Source organism: Ostrea edulis, chromosome 5, assembly GCF_947568905.1.
Source record: "Ostrea edulis chromosome 5, xbOstEdul1.1, whole genome shotgun sequence".
Lineage (NCBI taxonomy): Eukaryota > Metazoa > Mollusca > Bivalvia > Ostreida > Ostreidae > Ostrea > Ostrea edulis.
Window position 1 is genome coordinate 57,553,224 of NC_079168.1, and position 22,588 is coordinate 57,575,811.

General features: G+C 33.9%; 2 protein-coding genes across 8 annotated transcripts in view; one reads left to right on the forward strand and one right to left on the reverse strand.

Moving 5' to 3' along the window:
* The window catches only part of LOC125649459 (uncharacterized), a 12,007-nt gene extending 9,830 nt beyond the window's left edge, over positions 1-2,177 (forward strand). For all 4 annotated transcript variants that reach the window (XR_008802917.1, XR_008802918.1, XM_056164929.1 and 1 more), the window contains exon 3: positions 1,510-2,177. The gene's annotated coding sequence lies outside the window, so the exon portion shown is untranslated. The remainder of the gene's footprint in view (positions 1-1,509) is intronic.
* Positions 1,827-22,376, reverse strand: LOC125649458 (F-box only protein 33-like). 4 transcript variants are annotated; one of them, XM_048876999.2, is made up of 5 exons: positions 21,946-22,376; positions 14,411-14,962; positions 13,823-13,959; positions 12,113-12,273; positions 1,827-8,895 (listed from the first exon to the last, which is right to left on the reverse strand). In XM_048876999.2, the coding sequence occupies exons 1-5, from the start codon at positions 22,320-22,322 to the stop codon at positions 8,767-8,769; spliced, it is 1,356 nt and encodes a 451-aa protein (XP_048732956.1). In that variant the 5' UTR covers positions 22,323-22,376; the 3' UTR covers positions 1,827-8,766. The 4 variants fall into 4 exon arrangements, with proteins under 4 accessions (XP_048732956.1, XP_048732957.1, XP_056020906.1 ...); XM_048877000.2 differs by having other exon boundaries at positions 12,088-12,273; XM_048877003.2 differs by lacking the exon at positions 1,827-8,895 and adding an exon at positions 10,343-10,706.
* Positions 22,377-22,588: the final 212 nt, after the last annotated feature.

Below are 22,588 nucleotides of genomic sequence, written 5' to 3' on the forward strand. Positions count from 1 at the left end.
GACTGCATTATTAATAGTGGTTGTGATACTTTGATTAATAATTAACCTAGCGTTTCGATAATTTTTGTGCAATAAATAAATCAATCAAGTATTTCTCATGTCTTAAAATGAATTATAAATTGCATTTAATTTACGCGTTACTTTTTTTTTATCAGTATAGTAACGAGGCTGTTTGTATGTTAGTGAACATGAGTGTGAAAGTGTAACGCCGAGCTTGTAAACTCTTAATACAGACCATATTTTTGCTCAATTGATTTGAAACTTCACATATAGTTTTGTTATCAAAAGAGGAAGAACCCTATTGATTTTGGAGTCAAAAGTCATTTACTGACATTGTGAGATGCCCTGCATTGTGGAGCTCATTATACATTTTGTAGCCCTTGGGGCTAGCGATACCTTTAGTATTCAGGTAACATAATATGCCAGTAGGCCTCCTGTCTTCCATGACATTGACCATCTTTAATTACCTTTAAGGTCACTTGTGACATTTCAGACATCCCCCCCCCCCTAAATCTATTTTTTTGATCACCTCAATATGACTTGTTTCTGAAATAGAATTAAATTTCGCATCACAGTAATATTACACTATACTTCATATACATGTACTTCCGTCTGGTTAGATCACTTAACTAGTATTGCAAGCATCTCTCGTTATATCTCTGATTGATTCAAAGATTTTCCTTTCCTCCCTTGCTACAATCATGCACCTAGCAAATAGTCTCTATATTGCCTTGCCATCATCAGGATCTATCAAAATATGGTAACTCTAAAACATATTGTCCCCAAAGTTTTTTTGTAGAAACAACATAGGATGCTATTGAATTGTACCCGAAACCATGGCAAGCTCTTGAGTCATGTTATTTCCAACTGTGCGAGTATGACTGTTCCAAGTAATAAAGTGGCCTGAACATGAAAAACGTTTTCTCTAGTAACCTTGACATGTCCAAATGACGCTAATATCAAACAACTTTTGAGGCAAATATAAGCATCTTTGACTAAATTACAGCCTCCTCAAGATTTCATTACCGATTTAAGTCTTCAAAAGCGATCGTCAAATCCAATCATAAAACCTTTTAATTCCGGAGGTATGAACATCTGGCACCAAGTGTCTTTATTAGAAAGATGCATGTACATTCAACATCAAAGAATATGCCAATAGTCTATGTAACCTACTAAACATTAAAATTTTATAAAAAATTGAAATTTTTTAATATCTTAGTTCATATACATTGTATGTAAATATTCCCAAGTTTGAGTTGAGGAAATTTGATTAAATACCCAAATACCAGTATACATCTTTACTTTGACATTCTAAAACATATACTGTCAGAGTCCTAACAAATTCATACCGTAATGCCCAACAACTTCAAATTCATTGAATAAATAAAAAAAATGATATGCTCACATTTTGGCTATGATGCTTGATAAATTTCGAACTTTAAGTAGCAAAAGAATGTTTAAATGCAGTTATGATAACGATTGTTTTTCACTGAATTTCCATGATTTCAGGAAAAGGAACTTGCTCTAGAACAGAGATAGTATATATACAGCAAGATTGGCAGGAGTTGTGCCCCTTATAGATAGCATATAAATTTCAGTCCCAGTTAATAGGTGGATCATTTAAACAGACAGTACATCTCGAGATCTTCACAGGATAGTAAGCCACCATGTATTGCATTCCCATGCATATGTTGAAAAAATGATGCTCATCAAAATTCTGGACAGATTGAATATTCTATGGCTCCTGCATCTTTCATGCGAGGCTCTAAGAACAGGAATGGCCTTCAGCGACCCCTTGTAATTCTGTATACAGAACAAAACAACAATTTCAATGGAGCACAGATGCCCAACACTTTATTGACATAAAATCCAACTGTCAAGATATACATAAACTTTAAAATACCATGTTGTCTATCTTGATCAACATTTTTCAATAAAATTAACAACAAAGATCATTGGTAACATTGTGTCTGACCGAAGGCATATGGAACAGTTGACTATATTTTGGCACTTCTCTCCTTATATTTGTCCATAATATCACCGCATCTGATAGCATTTCTGAGGTCAATGCCCGAGGACAGGTTTTATGGATGTAAGGGTTGGAGATTCAGTATCACGCGATCACAGGTCGTAATGAAAGCCCTCTTGGCAAAGTTCTGATAAACCACTTATGTTATAAACATTACATAACTTTGCAGTATTTTGAAAACTGCTACTACTACTTCAGTGACAAATATTAAACTCTCTTACATCCATATCAACCTGACAAAATATCATAGCACCTTTTAGTTCTTCCTTTACAATGCAACATCATCATTATTCAGTTTTGATTACAAAAATGCAAGCTTTGGAATGTTTCAATGCATCTTAAATGCATACACAAATATTTAATGGCAATTTCCTTTTTATAAGGAAGCAGATCTTAGTTAAAATACACACACATACAGCTGTACACAATACAGAGTTACAACTGATGGGGAGAGATAGTCAGCGCCATCAGTATTGTTGTACATCCTTCTCAATAAGACTTTCATTTGTGGAAAACTATCTGAGACTTAACACCATATGACCAATAAATACGATCTTTCATTTTGTATTGCACTTGCATGAATAAGCTCTTCGTAAGCTCTGAGATCTACATTCAAGTTAGTATATCACTTCAAGATTCACAAATGTTTCCCAAAACCTGGAAACAATCCAGTTCACAAAATCACCAGAAAGCAATGGTTTTATCCTAAACTGAACATAAAAAAGACATAACGACTATTGCTAACATTGTATAAGGTTCTCAATAAAAATAACCCACAAACATTTCCAAAGCTGGCACAACTGATACAAGCATACAGAATAAACAGAATCAACAATAAAACACTGATAGAACAAGTTGTCAACATCATTAACGGTCAGTGATGGTAACAATAAAATATATAAAAATAAATTACTGGTCCAGGTCCCAATTAGCATATATCTGTGCTCTGACTACTCTACCTACTGAAGTGCTACATTAAGTAGTCTAATTAATACTTTGTTCACAATTCCTACTAATTAATTTATTTTGTTTGCATATCATGGATATTCAACAGGTGTAATTATCTGAAACCAATCAAAGTGGAATGTTTCATAATAAATTTGCAATACTAAGTAATGAAAGATATGGAATTCTGTTGCATTACGGCAAGCAATAAATATTTACACTTTCTATCATGTGGTATATCATAGTTTACAATGTAAATTCAATTATAATTACAATACAAGTACCGTGCGTTTGGAAAATGGCCCTCATAAATTGTTATATTGTGAAGAATCTGAACACGTTTGGTTAACATTGTTAAGTATACAAATCAAAACCCCTAGTTCTCTGTATCTATAAAGCAGAGAAGAAAGCCTAAAAAATAACACGTCTGCACATTCTCAATTTCTCATGTCTATTAATATATACTGTAAAAGATATATATATATATATATATATATATATATATATATATATATACACACACACACACATACCTGACAAACACTCATACCTAACACACATATATCTATTATAATTTCAAGTAATATATATGTGAATCTCATTGGCCAAGAAACATTTCAAAAAACATCGTTTCACTGTGGAAGTAAAATCCACACACCCCAGAGTGATGGTATCTAGCAATGGGGAAACATTACTCGACAATGGGTGATATTTAAAAAATTGAATTTCAATTTTGAAAATACATGAGGGCATATGAACTCTGATGCTTCATGAAAAGTATACTGACATGAAGCATTGCTGTTCATGCATTTTCAAAATGAAATTATTTTCTTATATTTACATTCTACTTTCATTTCTGTTGGAATTCCCAGGCTTTAAAATAGACACACCATATTTATCAAGATTCAAAGCCCATTGTTTACAACTGCATCACATTCATAAGTAAATGGCTATCATTACAATATTGGTACAGATATCAAAGGTAAAAACATCGAAAAGTCAATACTATAAGATATTATGTGTCAAATTGATGCACATACACCTCTGGCTCTCTGTAGATTTCAAAAAGATGGTTGAGCACTTGAAATAGATGCAGTCTGCAGTGCATTACAGTGAACAGGTTGAATAAAACTGACTAAGAGAAACAAACGGTAATTGACAGCCTGGTAAGTGTGTGCACACACAAACACACCATATCACTATTACAGAAAGTTAAGTTTTGAACTTTTTTACTTTCAATTAATTTCATCATGTTGAAATTTTCTTATATGTTTACTACAACAATCTAGAAAAAAACAAACTTAGATTGGATTTTTATGCTTTTCTATGAATGTGACATTCAGTATAAAACAAATAGAACATGTAATTGAGGGTAACACTGAAAATTTTCACCCCAAGAAAACCATTATCTACATTAGCTGTGCCTCAGTTGACCTTAATTTTCTCTGGGTGAAAATTTTCAGTGTTACCCTCAAGTATATGCACTGCACTATTTATATAATATATGGTTTCTTACATGCGTGCATACATACTTAAATATTAATACATATGAAAAATTGAGAATGAAAGTGTCAATTCTTATATCTTTTGTATAATTTTGCAATAGGACTAGTGTAATAATAAATCTGTGTAGACATGTTACTACAATTTTACAATCTGTAGATTTAATCAACATGACATTTCTCCCCAAAACAGTTAAAAGAAATGGTTAAACAGATTCATTTGACTATAGATAACACCCATTTACAGTAAAAATAAAAGGAACATACAGGATTTCAATCATAATGGGGACTTGTATTTGAAAAGATTAATTGCGTTTTTTCTCCTAATATAAACTTTATATTTACGGTAAAAAATGTCCTGTCTACATTCGCAACTTCAAATATAATCATCAAAGAAAATAATATATATGATGAAAACCACACAAATAATAAAATATAGCACATAGTGGAAATATACTGCAACCATCTTTAAAATAGAGGCATATGCTTAATGTTAGCACTAATATATAAACCACCAATTATTTTACTTTTAAAAAACCCATGATATACCTATCTTTGTGCAAGTTAATGGCATATTAAGCATGCATTTGGCAGTTTAAAAGAAAATTTAACAGATATGCATAAAAAATCTGTCTATTTTATAAAGTTGCAGACATTTCAGCGAATTTTTTAAATTGTGCCAAAACTGAATGGAAAAAAGATCTATCTTTACAATGTAAAGCTTTTCTTGTTTCACGTACACCAAATCACAATAAATGATAGATCATTTTAATATTAATATACAAGTTAAGTAAAATACAGTGGGGTTTCATGATACTTTACTTCCTGCATTTTATACCTGCACAGGTTTCATAACTTGGGAACAAGACCACTTTGAGATGACAAGTTTTATGATGGTAAATTTATGCTGATCGTATGTTTACCCGTAATAATCTCTACACAACATGCCTTTCATTTGATAGCTATCACATTTTCAAATGGTGATGTTCTACATATCCATTGTTAACTTGTATGAATCTGACAAATTCACAATATGTCATTTCTGTTGGATAATACTTACAAACAAAATATTAACAGTGCCAAAAAAAAATTATTTACATCTACAGGACTGAGTTTCCTACCCACTAAAAAAGATAAAACACATCTAAATAAAACAACACCGCTACAATTGTAGTAGTAGAGCATTTAAATACAGCATGCTCAAATCAAGATGTCCCATAAACAAGTATCATGCTAAATAATATGTTTATAATACTAATGCATACTAACACCATCTCTGTAAATGTCACAACTGATTTTTCATATGTATACTTCAAAACAGAGATAGGTGTATAAAAACAGGTGTTAACAATTGCACTTGACCTTAAAAAATCCAAAGGAGATATCATCTCTACCCGGTAAAATTGGATGCTCTCTGTACATTTATAAAACAATGGGCTGGCTTTCATGGCATACAGTAAAATACAAATACACCTATTCCAGATGAAAAATTGTACGTATATTAACATCACTCACAATAAATATATATACGACAAAAAAAATTCCATGGTTTTTTTTTCCACCTAAGACATTTAGGTAACACAATAGGTGACTTTCACTGTTCAACACATATCACATTATCTTGTACCTTTGGCTAATATTATGGATGTTTCAGTTTCTACAGTTTTTATGCAACACACATGACTAGAAGAATTGACAGTTGTTCAGACAGTACTATGATCTGTCAGTGTAGACTTATATATCATTAATAAGATGTTTTTGTACAAATAATATATGTAGATACAACTCAATTTTGGAGCAATATCCCTTTCCATTATAAAATACAAGACCTACATGTAAGAGAAGTGTTTTTGATTTACTTACAAGGGCTGTTTTAATAAAATCTAGTACATGTATCACAATTATCCTGGGGTATGTATAAAATTTAAAATCATACCAATTAAGCTTTATCTTACATTTTTCTAGCATATGAAGAAAAGTATCTTTTTAAAGAATAATTAGGAAAGTAGCTAGCAGGGATTAAAGGCTCTGTATGACCCTTGACAAAGGCAATGCAAACAATTAATTTTAAGCATTTTATGTCATTCAAAGAGGGCTAGAGGGCTTTAAAAAATCTGGTATCATCTCAGAACTTAAAAAATTCAAACACTTTTCTTTGTTATTTTTCTCTGGCGAATTTTTTATTACTCTAATTGGAATATTTTGAATGAAAACTAAGACTATGCTCTAGGAAAAAAAGATGGGATTGTGAAACACTGATGCCCCTGTATGACAGCAAAGTAATTCTGATGTCTTGTCACAAGGACCACACATATGAAATATGAAAGCCCCATCACTAACCATTCAGAAGATTTAATTTTTTAAGAGTAGGTCATCAAATTCCAAGGTCAAGGTGTCAAACATTTTGGTACCAAAAAAAAAAAGGTCTTGTCAAAAGGAATACACAAGTAAAAGATGAAAGCCCTATCAACCATTCAAACATGATGGCCCAAATCAAAGTTTATCAAAAGTAGGTCAAACCCCGAGGTGAAGGTCCCAAGGTAAAAAATGTTGGTACCAGAAAAAAAAAGGTCTTGTCACAAGGGATACACATGCTAAAGGTTTTACAGACAAACACAGACAGACCAAAAACTATATGTCCCATAACCTCTAATTATCATTGCCTTGTATTTAAATAATCAATTCCAAGGTCTTTTTTACTGAACATAGTGATCTCAACCAACCCTTAAATGTAAGCTTTAACAAAAAAATCACTTATTTTTTTTCTTTTAGGCCTTAAAGTTAAAAAAAGAACACAGTACTTTGATGCGCAGTTTCAATCATAAACTGTTATAACCATTAGCCATTTCCATTGAGAGGACAAATTTTCTCTGCATAGCAAAAGGTTCATGAACATCAATCATAAATATCTGAACTAAAAACAGTAGCAAAACTGACACTATTTACATCTTTGTCACATTTGAAAATGAGGCCCATGGACCACAACACTCACCTGAGTCACCTTACCCTTGCTATTCTTCAGACGATGTTTACCATTTTTAATCCCATGACAAATTTTGACCCCTATTATGCCCCAACTTAGCCCCATGGCATTACGATTTTACAAAACTTTAATCCACACTACATGGGAATGTTTCAATCAATATGATTAATATGGCCTTGCTGTTCTGGAGAAGAAAATTTTTATAAAAGATTTTCCCCCTATATTCATGGATTATGTAAAATCTGATCTCTGATTTTAGCCTCAACTTATCCCAAAAATCAATAAGATAAAACAATGAATTCACACAACCTGGGAACATTTGCATATTGACATGATTTAGCATGGCCCTGCTACTCTTGAAAAGATTTTTTTTAAAATTACCTATATATTTTCATGTAAAACACTAGGTTATATATATATATAAAAGATAAAATTTAGTTCCCCTTTTGTGACCCCCATCCTACCCCCTGGAGCCATGATTTGAACAAACTTGAATCCACACTACATGAGGATGATTGCATATCAATGACCAAATGATGGCTTTACTGGTCATGAGAAGATATTTAAAGACATTTCTTATATATCCACTTGTAAAACTTTGATTTTCTATTGTGGCCCTACTCTACCCCTGGCGGTCGTGATTTGAAGAATTTTCAATCTTCATTAAGGAAGCTTCACATAATTTTTGTCTTTTCTGATTATCTGTCTTCTTCTGTTTTTGGGAAGATTTTTAACAGAAGCCACCATATCTTCACAATTTCTTAATTATCTCCATTCTGAAATGGGTATTAAAGACCCTTTACTTGAACAACTTTAAATTCTTTTCACCCAAGGTTGCATTATGGCAAGTTTTATTGAAATTGGATGTGTGGTTCTGGAAAGAGGAGTTTACAGTTGGACAGACAGACAGGCACCAGACAAAATGTGATCAGAAAAGGTAATTTGAGCTTTTAATTCAGGTGAACTAATAATATAGCTTAAAAAGTTCAAAATGTGACCATTACAAGCAAACATGTTGCTCTTTTGTAAACTCTGAAGATAACATAAAATCATAGATAACAGATTATTGTACTGAAAGACTTCAATAACTCAATATATGCTCTATCTATTGGTGACTCCCATTTCATTATTGGGATTACTCCATTCTTTTGCTATTTCTATGTTTTAAAAATCTTTTTTTCATTGATTTTGAAAGATTTGTTGAGACCTTTACCAAAAAATTAGATCTACATTGGTAACCTGATTTTTACTACATCTGATAAAATGACCTGATTTCTTGTTACACTTGCTAAGGTGACATGATTTCTCTAAACTTGTTGATCTGAGAGGAGAATACTCATATATGCTCTCTCAGCATCTGCTGAAATGTCAAACACTGCCAATGGAAGGTCATCATCTTCTATAGGAGTCCAATTCCATTTCAGGTTTTCTGACACCTGAAATACATATAAATTTGAAATACATTGAATTTATTCTCATTTTATCCAATGGCATATGATAGTTTGTGACTCTCAGCATTTTCATACGTCTTAACATGTGTAGAAATAACGACTTGCTAATAGAATGACTTGTTAGTGGATGTCTCACTACAGAGCGTTCTGGCTAGCTAGCATTACTGCCTGTTTCCCAAACAAAGTATATAGGCATTACATAAAAAAAATTTGGAGCTTGTGACTGTATGGTGTAACGGGATAGATTAGCAATCAAATAGTCACTGGTTCCCGTGTATTGTAGCTTAATGTTGCATATTAGGTCTTTGAACACAGCATTTTATATAGATCATCTCAATGCATCATCCATAGGTGTTTAATATTATATACATTATATTTAACAAGAGATGTTTGTAAAACATGTATGCCTCCCATGGAGCAAAATTGAAAAGGGTTATACACATGCATCATTTAATTGATAGAGGTGTCACCATTTCAAAATACTGAGCAGACAATATATTCTTATGCCAAAAATGAATTGACCATGTGACCTAAAAATCAATATGGGTCATCTACTCCTTATGCTGTACCAGTGTAATAAAATATACAGAGGACCGTCCCATTTAAGAGGCAATTAAATGGGGCAGTCCTTTGGATGAGAACATAAAAAATGAGGCCCCGTGTCACGATAAAGATCTCTCCATGCTTAAAGGTCCTAAGCGCCAAGCATAGGCCAAATTTTGCAGCTGTTATAATATACAAACAAACCAAGTTTGGCCCCACCCTGGAATCAAAACCTCTACCCGGAGATCATGAAATTTACAATTTTGGTAGAGGCCTTCCTGCTCTACATCATGGTCCCGATTTTTCTCTCTATATAACAAAGTAAATTTACTATCGATCTCTTGAAGTTCTCAATCTCTCGAAGTGAAGTTGGGTACCGTAAAACACATTTCATTGTTTATAATTTCCCCCTTGGACTTTACCTGGATTTTGTGCAATGCTGGAGGGTAGTGTGGCTGTGGTAATAAGGTGTTTACATAGGTGAAACATAGTGTGTGCTTCATTGTGGAGGTGACACACTTGAGTATATAATTGGCTAATAGGTCAGTTTACACCTTGCACGGGGTGGTGGGGGGGGTGGGGGGTGGTGGTACTGTCATGAAAAGAATTATATATAATCCAGCCATGAATAAAATCCATAATTTGTTTTGACTTAACAACGAGAGAGTAAGTTTTATACATTAATTTAGAGATCTACAGACTGTTAAAATCTCTCGAGATTAATCTTTGTGTAAAGTTACTCTGAAACTTTGTTTTACTCATTCCTTAGAATTTTTGCTTTGTGTAAAGCGACATAACATTGTGCTCTGTTTAGTTAGCGATAGTAAAACTTTATTGGAACTTGGTTTTGTATGCCTATTTTAGCATGATTCAAGAGCAAATAAATACATAAACTTTGAAATCTTTTTATTAATGCAAAATAAGGTTCTTTATTTCTATTTAAATTACCTAACTGACAAATATGAAGGAAAACATGTCAAAACGATATGATCTTGTTGGTAAACATTTCCGGTTACTGTAAAATCTGAACCATATCGGCGGACCTTCAATTTTCGATCTCTCGAAGTTTTATCAAGGTCCCTCGAACTTCGAGTTATCGAGAGTCACCTGTATATGAATTTAGTTTTTCTTACACATGTACAGTTGTAGAGATGAAGATTTTTGAAAATTGGTTAATTCATGGCATTTTTGTCCCACCCCTAAGGCCCCTTTACAATTCATGTCTCTTGTTTCAAACATGCTTCATACCAAATCTGAAAAGAATTGGAATATTTATCAAGGAGTTAAAAATGTTCAATTGTTAACACATTCTTTTTTTAATTGACATGGTTTTTGAAGATTTTATCTGTATATTTAATAAATATCAACAAATAGCTTTATCAATTTTCATACATATCTTGTTTTTTAAGAAATCAGAACATCTATGCAAGTCTTTTAGGCATGTTTTATTATATATTGATATCATGCATCAATTCACAGCAATAGTTGGACTCTTGAATTCTCTTATTTGCAAACAAAACACCTTTTTAATTCTTCTGGAAAAAATCACAAAAAATTTATATAAAAGAACCGAGAGCTAATACAACTCTTTCAATGGTGAAATCATACTTCTTATGAGGGGTTTTGATAAGCCATTAAATAAAACTTTGGTATAATGAGCTACCTTCAATTAGTTTTTCTTACACGTGTGGTTGTAGAGAATATTATTGTCCCACCCCTACGGTCCCAGGGGTGCAGAGTCCTGAAATTTACAATTTATGCCCCCTTGGTAGTTATCAAGAACTTAACAAGAGGCCCATGGGCCACATCGCTCACCTGAGTCACCTTGGCCCATATCTGAAGACTTTCCATATATATTTGCATGTAAAACCTTAGTCCCTATTATGGCCCAAACTACCCGTTGCAAACTTAAATCTACACTATGTCAGAAAGCTTTCATGTAAATGTCAACTTCTTTGGCCCAATGGTTCTTGAGAAGAAGATTTTTAAAGATTTTTCCTATATTTGTATGTAAAACTTTGACCCCCCCCCCCCCCCCCCACTTGTGGCCCCATCCTACCCCCCGGGGGCCATGATTTGAACAAACTTGAATCTGCATTATGTCAGGAAGCTTTCATGTAAATCTCAGCTTTTCTGGCTTAGTGGTTCTTGAGAAGATTTTTAAAGTTTTTCCCTATATATTTGTATGTAAAACTTTGATACCCCCTTGTGGCCCCATCCTACCACCGGGGGCCATGATTTGAACAAACTTGAATCTGCAATATGTCAGGAAGCTTTCAGCTCTTCTGGCCCAGTGGTTCTTGAGAAGAAGATTTTTAAATGACCACCCTATTTTTGCATTTTTGTGATTATCTCCCCTTTGAAAGGGACACGGCCCTTCATTTGAACAAACTTGAAAGCCCTTCACCCAAGGATGCTATTGGCCATGTTTGGTTGAAATTGGCCAAGTGGTTCTGGAGAAGAAGTTGAAAATGTGAAAAGTTTAACAGACAGACAGACGGACAGACAGACAGACGACGGACAAAAAGCGATCAGAAAAGCTCACTTGAACCTTCGGTTCAGGTGAGCTAAAAATCGTACAATTCTTAATGCACAAAAGAAGACAGCAGACACAGAGAAATTGCAATAGGTCACCTGAGTTTACTCTCCATCCAAATACCTTTTGTGGGAAGTCTTGAGCGTAACTGCCATGGCTGACCCAGGCAATGTGTTCCTCCTCCTCTACTGTAGAGATACAGCAATGTGGGATGTTGTATGACTTCAGGTTGCTTCCTCTTAGTCTGGCAATGGCTATAACATCATCATCCGAGATCTCATAGCCTACAATTGGATCTATTACTGTGCTGACTGATAATGAGAAATGACCATCCTGTCTCCAGATTTAACGGTTGCAAACTGAATTTTATTGGCAATGTATAAATTGACATTTGTTGATAAATAAATATTTCATTGACATCATGTATATACGTTATGTATATAAAAACCCTGAAGTGTACTACACATCCAAAGTGTTCCATTTCGTTCTGTGCAGACCGCTCAGAGCAAACCGTTTTGTGCAAGAATCGTTCTGTACACGTTCAAGCTAAGCCCATAGAAATGTGCAAACCATGTCCTTAGAAACTTACAGACCAAGCAAAACAAACAAATTTTTTATTTACTCCTGAATTCTTATTGTTTACATAAGAAGTAAATGTGCATTATGAGTAATCAAATGATTAGCAAGTGGTTTACTCGGTTAACAGTGCTAGCTAACCACTGTGTTAAATTGCTTTTGAAAAACAGAATTTAACCATTGCGTTAGCTGATCACTTTGTTAGGACTTAACACTGCGTTAAACTTAACCACCATATTAAAGTTGACCAGCTTTCGAAAAACCAGGCCCAGATGGATATTTTAACAACACTCAAGACAGAATGTGCAAAAATACTGAAAAAGACACTACCATTTCATTTTCAGATTGAATGAATTTAATTAAGCAAAGAATCCTGTTGAATAATCAATATTCCATGACGATACAATTTTTGCATCTTTTCTTTTTTATTTCCGAAGTTAAAAAATATTTATTTGTGTTTATTCCAATGTGTTCGTAAGTCATTGGCTAATAAACAAGAGGCCCATGGGCCACATTGTTCACCTGTTTATTTCCCCCTTATCCCAAAGATGCTTCACACCAAATTTGAAAAGAATTGGAATGGTACCGGTAGTTATTAAGAAAAAATTTAAAATAACTATTGTTCACACATTTAATAACTGACCATTTTGGCCCCACCCTGATACCAAAATCCCTACCCCTGGGTTCATCAAATTTACAATTTCAGTAAAGGACTATCTGCTCTTTCTAAATATCCATTTAGTTTCAATCTAGTACCAATAGCACTAAAGAAGATGATATGTAAGTGTTTTACACATAAACAGTATATACCAAGTTTGGTCCCACCCTGGGATCAGAACCTCTACCCCAGGGGTCATGAAATTTACAATTTTGGTAGAAACTTCCTTGCTCATCATATACTATATACTCACTTTCTCTGCTAGATTCCCAGGAGTAAAGAAGATTTTTAAAGAAATACATAAATCTTAAGAGTTTTAACTCCAAAATTATGGCCCCTTAGGGTGGGTGGGTGGGTGGGGGGGGCATAAAATTTACAATTTCTGGACTCCTTCACCTACAGATGCTACATACCAAATTTGGTCAAGACTGGCCCAGACGTTTCTGGGAAGAAGTTGTAAACGGACGACAACAGACTCAGACCAATAGCAATAAGTCACCTGAGTGACTCAGGTGACCTAAAAATACATTTGTATAATTACAAAGGATAAGCAGTCACATGACTGGTGGTGGTCCGTATTGTTCTGACATTGCAATTACCTATCAGTGAGAAGTTCTGTAGTTTGTTACACCTCCAGGCTAACATTACAAATGGGTCCTCGTCGGTCTGACTTATGTAAGGAACAGGGTAACCATCCATCAAGCCATCCAAAATGTACACTGACTGTAGGCTGTTTCTACACAATAAAATCATCAGAACTTTTTAACAGAACAAATAATACATTAAAGACATCAAATTTTCAACACTATCACATTTACTGCTTTTTGCATTCCCGGCAGGTCCAAGGAGCAATGAAAATGGTTCATATATTCATTATCTTTGTACTCTGGTTGGTCTCTGTGTAATGTTTAAATGTTTGTATATTTCTGTTTGGGCTGTGTATTGTTAACTGTCTACATATTTCTGCAACAGTTTCACACCAGACAGCATACTTTTCAGTGCTAATGCGCTTCATGAAGTATGATGACGTAAAGCAGTTCATGCCCTTACATTTTCAAAAATGAAATTCATTTCTTAAACATGTGTGTATGTATGTATGCAATGACTGCAATAAAATACATAATGTTATTGATGTCCATTTTATTTGTACTGCATATACAAATGTACATTAAATTGCTGTGACAAACCTGTACAGTGTGGACATAAAATGTATTGCTGCAGTATTCAGGTTGGTGCAGAAAAACTGTCTGAAATGAGCAAGTGGCAGATTTGGCTGGAGAATATCAAGCAAAGACTCCACTCCATCAAATGAGTGTACTAGGTTAATGGTCACTTCCAGGGCTGGGTTGTGGGCTGACAACATTTGCCACGATGCATTGGAAATTTTCTCATGATTGCTGTCAATACCATGGACATGTATCACCAGTTTTTCTAACTTTGCTCGACTTCGGTCCACAAAGCACTCCAATACATTATTTGTAAGGTAGTCATAATCTAAGCTAAGGTGACTCAGCTGGTGGAATGGTCGAAGGTCATCTGGGGTCAACCATATGATCCCATAGTTCTCACTGTCTTCTTTGACACTGGCTAGGAATAAGTGCTTCAAGTACTGTGAGTGGTGTTTGGATAACAGCTGTAACAGGCCATTGGAATGTTCTAAAAGTTCTTCTACACAGCCCAGAGAGAAATGTTTCAATCTTCTGCTTGTCTGAACTATGCTTTCAATGCCATTTAAATACCTGAAAATAAAGTCAATTCATATGATTCTTGATTTCAATCACTGGACCTAAACAAGATGAAAAACCTAAAAAAAGTCAAAGTTTTAGACATGTAGACAGGACAAAACAATATGCCCTTGACTATAGATTCAAGTTTTTATACCATATCAGAAAATGTAGAGAAGTATTTCAAATGATAATCAAAGTACTTAAAGTACTCGAGGGAGTTGAACATTGTGGAAATTCAGTTAGAACAGACAGCACTGGAAGGGGAGGGGAATAAATGACTGAATATTATCATGATTTTAGATACAAATCAACTGTTGTTGTTTTTCAAAGCGTTACAACAGCAAACATGGATAATGGAAGGCCCATGGACCACAACGATCCTCGAGTAACTGAAGTCGTGTTGTTGTTTTCTAGAATTTCACCCCTTTATATTCTCATGAAAAATGTGACCACATATTATGGCCCAAACATTCAAATCAATATGGTTATCAATGCCTTGCAGTTATGAAGAAGTTTTAATCCTGTATATATACATTCAAGTTTAATCCTAGTTATAGCTAATTCTAAGGAGATTCATTACTTGAAAAGGTAGTCCAATATGCTAAACTGTCACCTGAGTATACTACAGTCCTGTAGAGGATCAATGGAATGGAAAATAATTGTATAATAACTCAAAATAAATGAAATGCAAAAAAATTAAAAATTGTCGGGCATCGGAAATGCACAAGCTGAGTTGCGCAAGGAATGGGCATAGAGGGAACCGGCAGAAAAGTTTTCAAGAATTATCAAGCAGGGAGCAAAATTTTGCGTACATAAATTTCAGCCGACTTAAATCCTTTGTGACCTTGACCTTTAACCCTTGACCAAAGTCAATAGGCTTCTTTGTCTCATCAAGGGCGATAATCCATCTAAGTTTAATTGAGATCCTATAATTTGTTAAAACATTATAGTGCCGAAAACAAACTTTTCTCCAAATTTCAGTCTATTTATAGCCAGTGACCTTGACCTTTGACCTAGTGACCCCAGAATCGATAGGCTTCCTCATCTTACTGAGGGTGACAATCCATCTAAGTTTGAATGAGATCATATAATTTGCTCAAGAGCTATGGTGCGGAAATGAAATGTTGATGCGTGCCCGCCTGCCCGCCCAAAGGCACTTCATCAGATCATAAGCCGAGTTCGACTTCATCGCAACTCCGCTAAAAATGAAACACTAGTCAAATAATGTTATTTATTGCCAAGGTATTTGGGATATTATACTGTGGCTCAAACAGGGGGTGAATGAACCTGACAGTATGGAAAGCATATAGTGGAATCAGACTTGTGATGCTGGAAATCTATAGTGATTAATAAACTATACATGTACAAGATCCATAACTATTTTTTTTTTCAGTTTGTGAGGGAGAATCCTCATGTCTCTTTCATCAGTAGACAAATAAACAATGTGTTTTGACCAGAGCAATTTCCAATCCTTTTTGCAGCATAAATTCAACATTGTGGCAACTGGGTTAAACTTTGATAGTGAAGTAATACATGGCAGCACCTTATCCCATGCTCTTAAAATTTCTGTTTGACACACACTCATGACATCCACTCAAACATTAGAGAGTGCAGCAAAATCCCATTGTAATAGGGGATTCAAAATGGATAACTGGTACAAAATATGGTACATACTATTCAAAAAGGATAATGAATTTGACATATTGATGTCTTGGAAAAGGAAATTCTGACATTGGGGCTCTAAGCGTTTTCAAACATTGTCATTTGATAAAAGTGTTCTACATTTTTAAAAATAGAGATTAATATGTCTTTACATACATAGGTGAGAAAGTTTCCATTATTCCTAGTCGAGACATACCATGTATGCGCAAAAAATTCATAAACAAATATCACACTACTCACGTAGAAAATGTGGACCTTACCGTCATCAAGCGCAGCGAAACACGCCATTTCGAGATTATAGTCGACGAAAGCTCGGTAACAGTAATGAATAAGGTACACTCATTTTGTATCTATTTTGTGACTTTCTTTATTAAAAGGAACAGTTCTCTAATGTGTAACGTGCAATTACTACGTAATTCAATAACTTAAACATGAAGCAGTTTCACTTTGCCACCGGATATAAGAAATTTTATTTCGTATTCCGATCCCAATCGAAAGTTGTTGACTGGGAATGACGTGTTTTAATTCAATCTACATGTAACATCAAGTATCTTTTATATCACATTAAAAAAAAATCCCAAATATATACACATACACAATGTTGTAGAGTTATTTCTTGTAAATTTTCTGAGGTTTCGCACCATATTCGATATTTCGCGCCACGGTGTCAATAGGGCTTGTGTGCAGTTGTCGTTCGTTTCCCTATCAATGTTTATAGGTGACGCTGCGCTACAAACGACAATTTTCAACCTTATCTTTTATTTTTCTATGTCTATCAGTATCAATTTGATCGAAATCTTGTATTCAAATTGATTTGAATACAATATCATTGCATTTATTTACATGTCAATTATCAAAATTAGATTAATTCAGAAAAGTTACATGGATTATTTAATGGCGGATGTTTATAAAAGTTTATGTTGATTTACCTAGGAGTAAATCAGCAGACACAGAACCCCCACTGACGACCACTATACAAATCAATACAAATTACTGCGCAGAAAAGTGCGTGATGACCCAGGGAGATTGAACATAGTTCAACTCCCAAAAACAATAATTACTATAATAATTTTGACCCCACCCTAGAATCATAAAATTTACAATTTTGTTAAAGGAATACCTATTCCTATCATATATCAAGCATAAATACCTACACTTTCAATTACACATACACACTATATACCAAGTTTTGCCCTGCCCTGCAGTCAGAACCTGTACCCCCATGCAGGGATCATGAAATTTACAATTTTGGTGGAAGAATTTCTGCTCTAAATGACTACGCATTTGGTTTTTCTTACAGATATGCAGTTATAGAGATTATTTTAAAATAGGTCAATGTTTAGAAGTTTTTATCCAACCCCAACGTCCCCAGGGGTGCAGGAGTCCTGAAATTCAAAACATTACGTCACATATAGATATCAAATAATGAATTAAAAACCGTAAGTAGTTTAGCTTTCTGATTTTAGCTGTGATGCCGTAAAAAAAATAAACAGAATTAAAAATATAATAAAAAAGAGGCCCATATGGGCCACATCGCTCACCTGAGTCACCTAATATATTCGCTTGCATGATCCTCTATTGTGGTCCCTTCCAACCCCAAGGGGCCATGATTTGAACAAACTTGAATCTGCACTATGTCAGGAAGCTTTCAGGTAAATTTCAGCTTTTCTGGCCCAGTGGTTCTTGAGAAGATTTTTTAAATGATCCCACCCTAGTTTTGCATTTTTGTGATTATCTCCCCTTTGAAAGGAACATGGCTTTTCATTTGAACAAACTTAAAAGCCCTTCACCTAGAGTACATTTTACCAAGTTTGGTTGAAATTAGCCCAGTGGTTCTGAAGAAAAAGTCGAAAATGTAAAAAGTTTACAGACAGATGGACAGACAATGGACAACAGTAGGGCTGGGACGATTCAGGGTTAGCTCGATTCGGTTCGGTTTCGATTCAGAACAGCACGGTTCGGTTATTTTCGATTCGGTTCATGTTAGGTCCAATTTATCTAATGACACCACAAAAATTAACAATTTTAATGAGTAGCATATTTGATTTGATTTTATTCAAGTTATATAAATATATGTCGTCATTTGTAAACATCATATCTATTCATAATGACATTCTATAACTTTGATAGAAAAAATAAAACACTGACAGTCTATCAAAATTTGTTATATCAATGTGCTACATACGTTTTGGATTATTAAACAAATCTATAGTGAATCTAAAATGTATATATTGCTTTCATTGATATGCAAAAATTCAATAATTCTATCAATTGAGAGTCTTTGAAAATCTCTCCTTTATTGATTTACTTCTCTCATATTAACTGTCAAATCTGTTTCATTACGATGTTGATTTCATTCCACCACTGACATAAATGCTATATGTCATGTAAAGATAAACTGCAATGATCTTACGGACCATATTCTGTTGGTATATGAGTGGTGAAAATGCTAACTCTCAACACAGTAGTGATTTAAATCTCTGTTGCATAAAAATCCACATGTTTTCAACATCACTCGGACGCCATATTTGTTGTTTTGGTGTAAGTAAAATCTAAACCGAACCGAACCGAAATCCGGAATTTGTAATCGGTGCATCGAATCGAACGGTATGAATCGCGGTGCACCGAAATTTTCGGTGCACCGCACAGCCCTAGACAACAGGCGATCAGAAAAGCTCACCTGAGCTCTCAGGTGAGCTAAAAAATACTAGTACGACCGTGGATTATAGAAATTATACGTGTTCGGCATATAATGAATATTGAAATCTTTCAATATTAGTATAATATACACTTCTGAGAATGCAATCCTTTTGCATACAAGACAACCAAACACAACTTTGGTGTAAGCCAGGCAAGCTTGTCGGACAGCCGACGTTTAATAACTTTACAACAAATATACTACACACACACACACATATATAAAATTATATATATTCACAATTTTCCTCAAAATTTTGTTTTTCACTTTAAATGATCAAAATCTACAGTCCAATATATTTAGAAAGTTTCACACAAAAAATTAAGGTTATTCATCATGACAGAGGCTCATTATAGAGAGTTTATTATTTGTTTTGAAAACAAAGATTGAGGTGTGTTATTGATTACGGTGTTTTTAAAATAAATGGATATTGGATTATATATATATATCACATCTCAAGTATACTTTAGGTAAAATGTGTCATTTAAAAGTTAAAATTTGTGATTGTACAAAATGAAGATGCTTTTAAAAATAACAAAATTAACGTTTCACTGGTTTGTTTGTTTACATAAAATGACTCGAGTCTTTGTTTACATAAAACAGAATCAAAGCTATACTATTGCTCTTATCCTTGCATTCAGACGGTCCAAATTTTGGTTGTCAACATTAAATGAGCTATATTTTTAATTTTTAACATAAAAAATGAAAAACATTTCTTTTGAAAAACGTGAACCAGTCCCTTTAAAAGGGCATGGACACAACTTGAGCTGAAAATTTTCAAAATTGAACCTTCCATTTTTATTGTTTAGAATGCATGCTTAACTAATTTATTTTTAATGGTGAGCAAAAATTTTACTGTCAGTTGTCGAAGTACATGGGAGATACAGAGCTCACAATTCTTTGTTGTGTAAACAAGACTCGTGCCATGTTTTTGTTTACATAAACTAAATATACTAGTTAGTAAAAGCTCGTTTAAAGAAGATTTTTTAATTTACAAGTTAATTTTGAACATAATCAAATAGTTTCTAGTGTCTTAATAGCACATCTCATTTTGTTTTAAACATGTTATTTTCTATTAAGCAACGATCGATATGTAACAAAAACATGGCACAATCAAATTTAAGCTTTGTTTAATACATAACAAAATATACAAGTTTCGATAAATCAACTCTTCTGTGATGGAGGTACTTTCAGTATTCTGTTAAATGCTTGGGTGGGTATAAGATGTACATGCATATATTGTAGACTAGCTATGTGAATAAGGATAAAAATTATGAAAGCGTAAATCGTTTATATCAGCCGTTGGTATACATTAAACTGACCATATGAAGAATAATATTTGTTTGAATTAGGCAATAAATTAAATATGAATCTATTTTCTCTTCTGCATGAGTGATACTTTAATCAAAGAAAGATAGTGGTTATCGATTTTTGCTTAAACTATTTTATTATCAAATATCATAAATTACTAAAATTGTGTGTCACAACAGTTAGCGTGGTTGCATGATGTCTGATAATCATCCTTCAGGCAACATATAAGCTAGGCAGCGATAAGCATTTGTATCCACCACACGTTGACGAGAGTATGTTTTGTGTCTCACTGTGCATAAAAATTCTCCAAAGGGAAAGAACTATTGGGCAACTCAGAAATTGCATATTGTGAGTGCTGTATCACAACTGTAACTCAACAACTGATATTCAAATTTTGGTTGCTCATTACAAATACTTTAGTTTAGCATTGTGAACAATAAAAATGGAAAAATAAAAGTTTCAGCTTAATCGTGCTAATGTCCCTTTAAGGTATTCAATGTATAATGACCATATTTCATATCTAATAAATGGATGGTGGAATATTTGTAATCATGGTATCATTTTGAAGGGTTCATCAAATAAAAATAACCCACGGTAGGAATTTTCTAAATTTTGTTTACTGCTTGATATATTTCACCTAGAATTTAACATTGAAGTATATGGGAAAAGCATCTTTTATTACAATATTTTAAAAACAAATTATATATTCATACTAATCTCTTGGTAGAAAGTTACATACACTTTCTTTTTATGAAAATATGAAATAAAATTAATCATTGACCACACACATTTTTAGAAAATTAGATTTTTCTTATTTTTACAAAGGGCAGACAACTCTTCCAAAAAGTCTTAAGTGCAAAAAGGTCAGCTTCTAATCATTTACCAGTCATGTGAATTTCATCTGCTTCACTTCCATCATTATTTAACAATAAAGTTTTATGTTGATCTAAATCCTTCAAAATTGTTCATTATCCTTTCATTATACATGGAATACCTTAAAAGAGGGAAAGGGTACTAATAATATGCTATAGCATATTATCAGCAGCATAACCATGATGCCTAATATTTATGGGAAACCCTTTCAAAATAATGATAAAATCACAGGGGCTCCATTTTGTTCTCAATCTGTGGTAAAATGATAAAACAACAGCTCAGAACTCAACATTCCACTTAATCTATAGTTATTATATATATTTAATGTGAAGAACAAATTCGAGTGACATAAAAATGTTTACAAACAAATATCTGTGACGTGATTGGGCTAAATACTATCAGCTGACTAGGCAAAATATGTCAACTCCGCAGTTGTTTTGATTTAACCTACCTGTTTACGAAATTCGTATCTGGCCATTCGATGTGACAACTTGACGGAAACAACGCAAAATGCTGTAGATTCTTATTGGATCCCAATATAGAAACAATCCGCGAGCTTTCCCTCACTTCAGTACAGCTGTGTGCATTAAATTTGATCACTGCTTCTCTGACGAAACGGCCACATCTGTCTGCTAAAAATCTGGACCTGTGTCGCTTCGAAAATCCAAGATGAAACTTAATCTTGGTCCATAGAGACGGGTGAAAAAGGCAATTTCTCCATCTGTTGTTAATTGAAGACGCTTTCAGTCGGTCTTCATGCGAAAGGTACGACAGTATGTCCACAATCAGTACGCTAGGCAACGAGCCCCATTTCGGACCCGCTGCCATCTTTGTTTTCTGCAAAAATTGACGTCAAATCACGTGATGAAAATAAAAAAAAAATCGGATTGTACGGAAGCTCATAAGTAGCACAAAGTAAGGCAAGCAAACTAAAGCCCAAATTGCATGATTTGGCCCTGCCAATCCTTGAAAATAAAACTTTATATTTATGGAAGAAAACATAGGCTATACTTTAGTGAGAAATTATACTATAATTTCCATATCGAGTTTTGTGCAGGAAACAGCACGAGCGTAAAATTATATACATTGAAATC

Coding starts and splice junctions, on each gene's coding strand:
- LOC125649458 (XM_056164931.1), bottom strand. CDS start 22,322: ATGGCAGCGGGTCCGAAATGGGGCTCGTTGCCTAGCGTACTGATTGTG. Junction 14,963..21,945: donor GATACGAATTTCGTAAACAG/GTAGGTTAAATC, acceptor CTTTATTTTCAG/GTATTTAAATGGCATTGAAA. Junction 12,274..13,822: donor ACAGAACTTCTCACTGATAG/GTAATTGCAATG, acceptor ATCCAATTGTAG/GCTATGAGATCTCGGATGAT.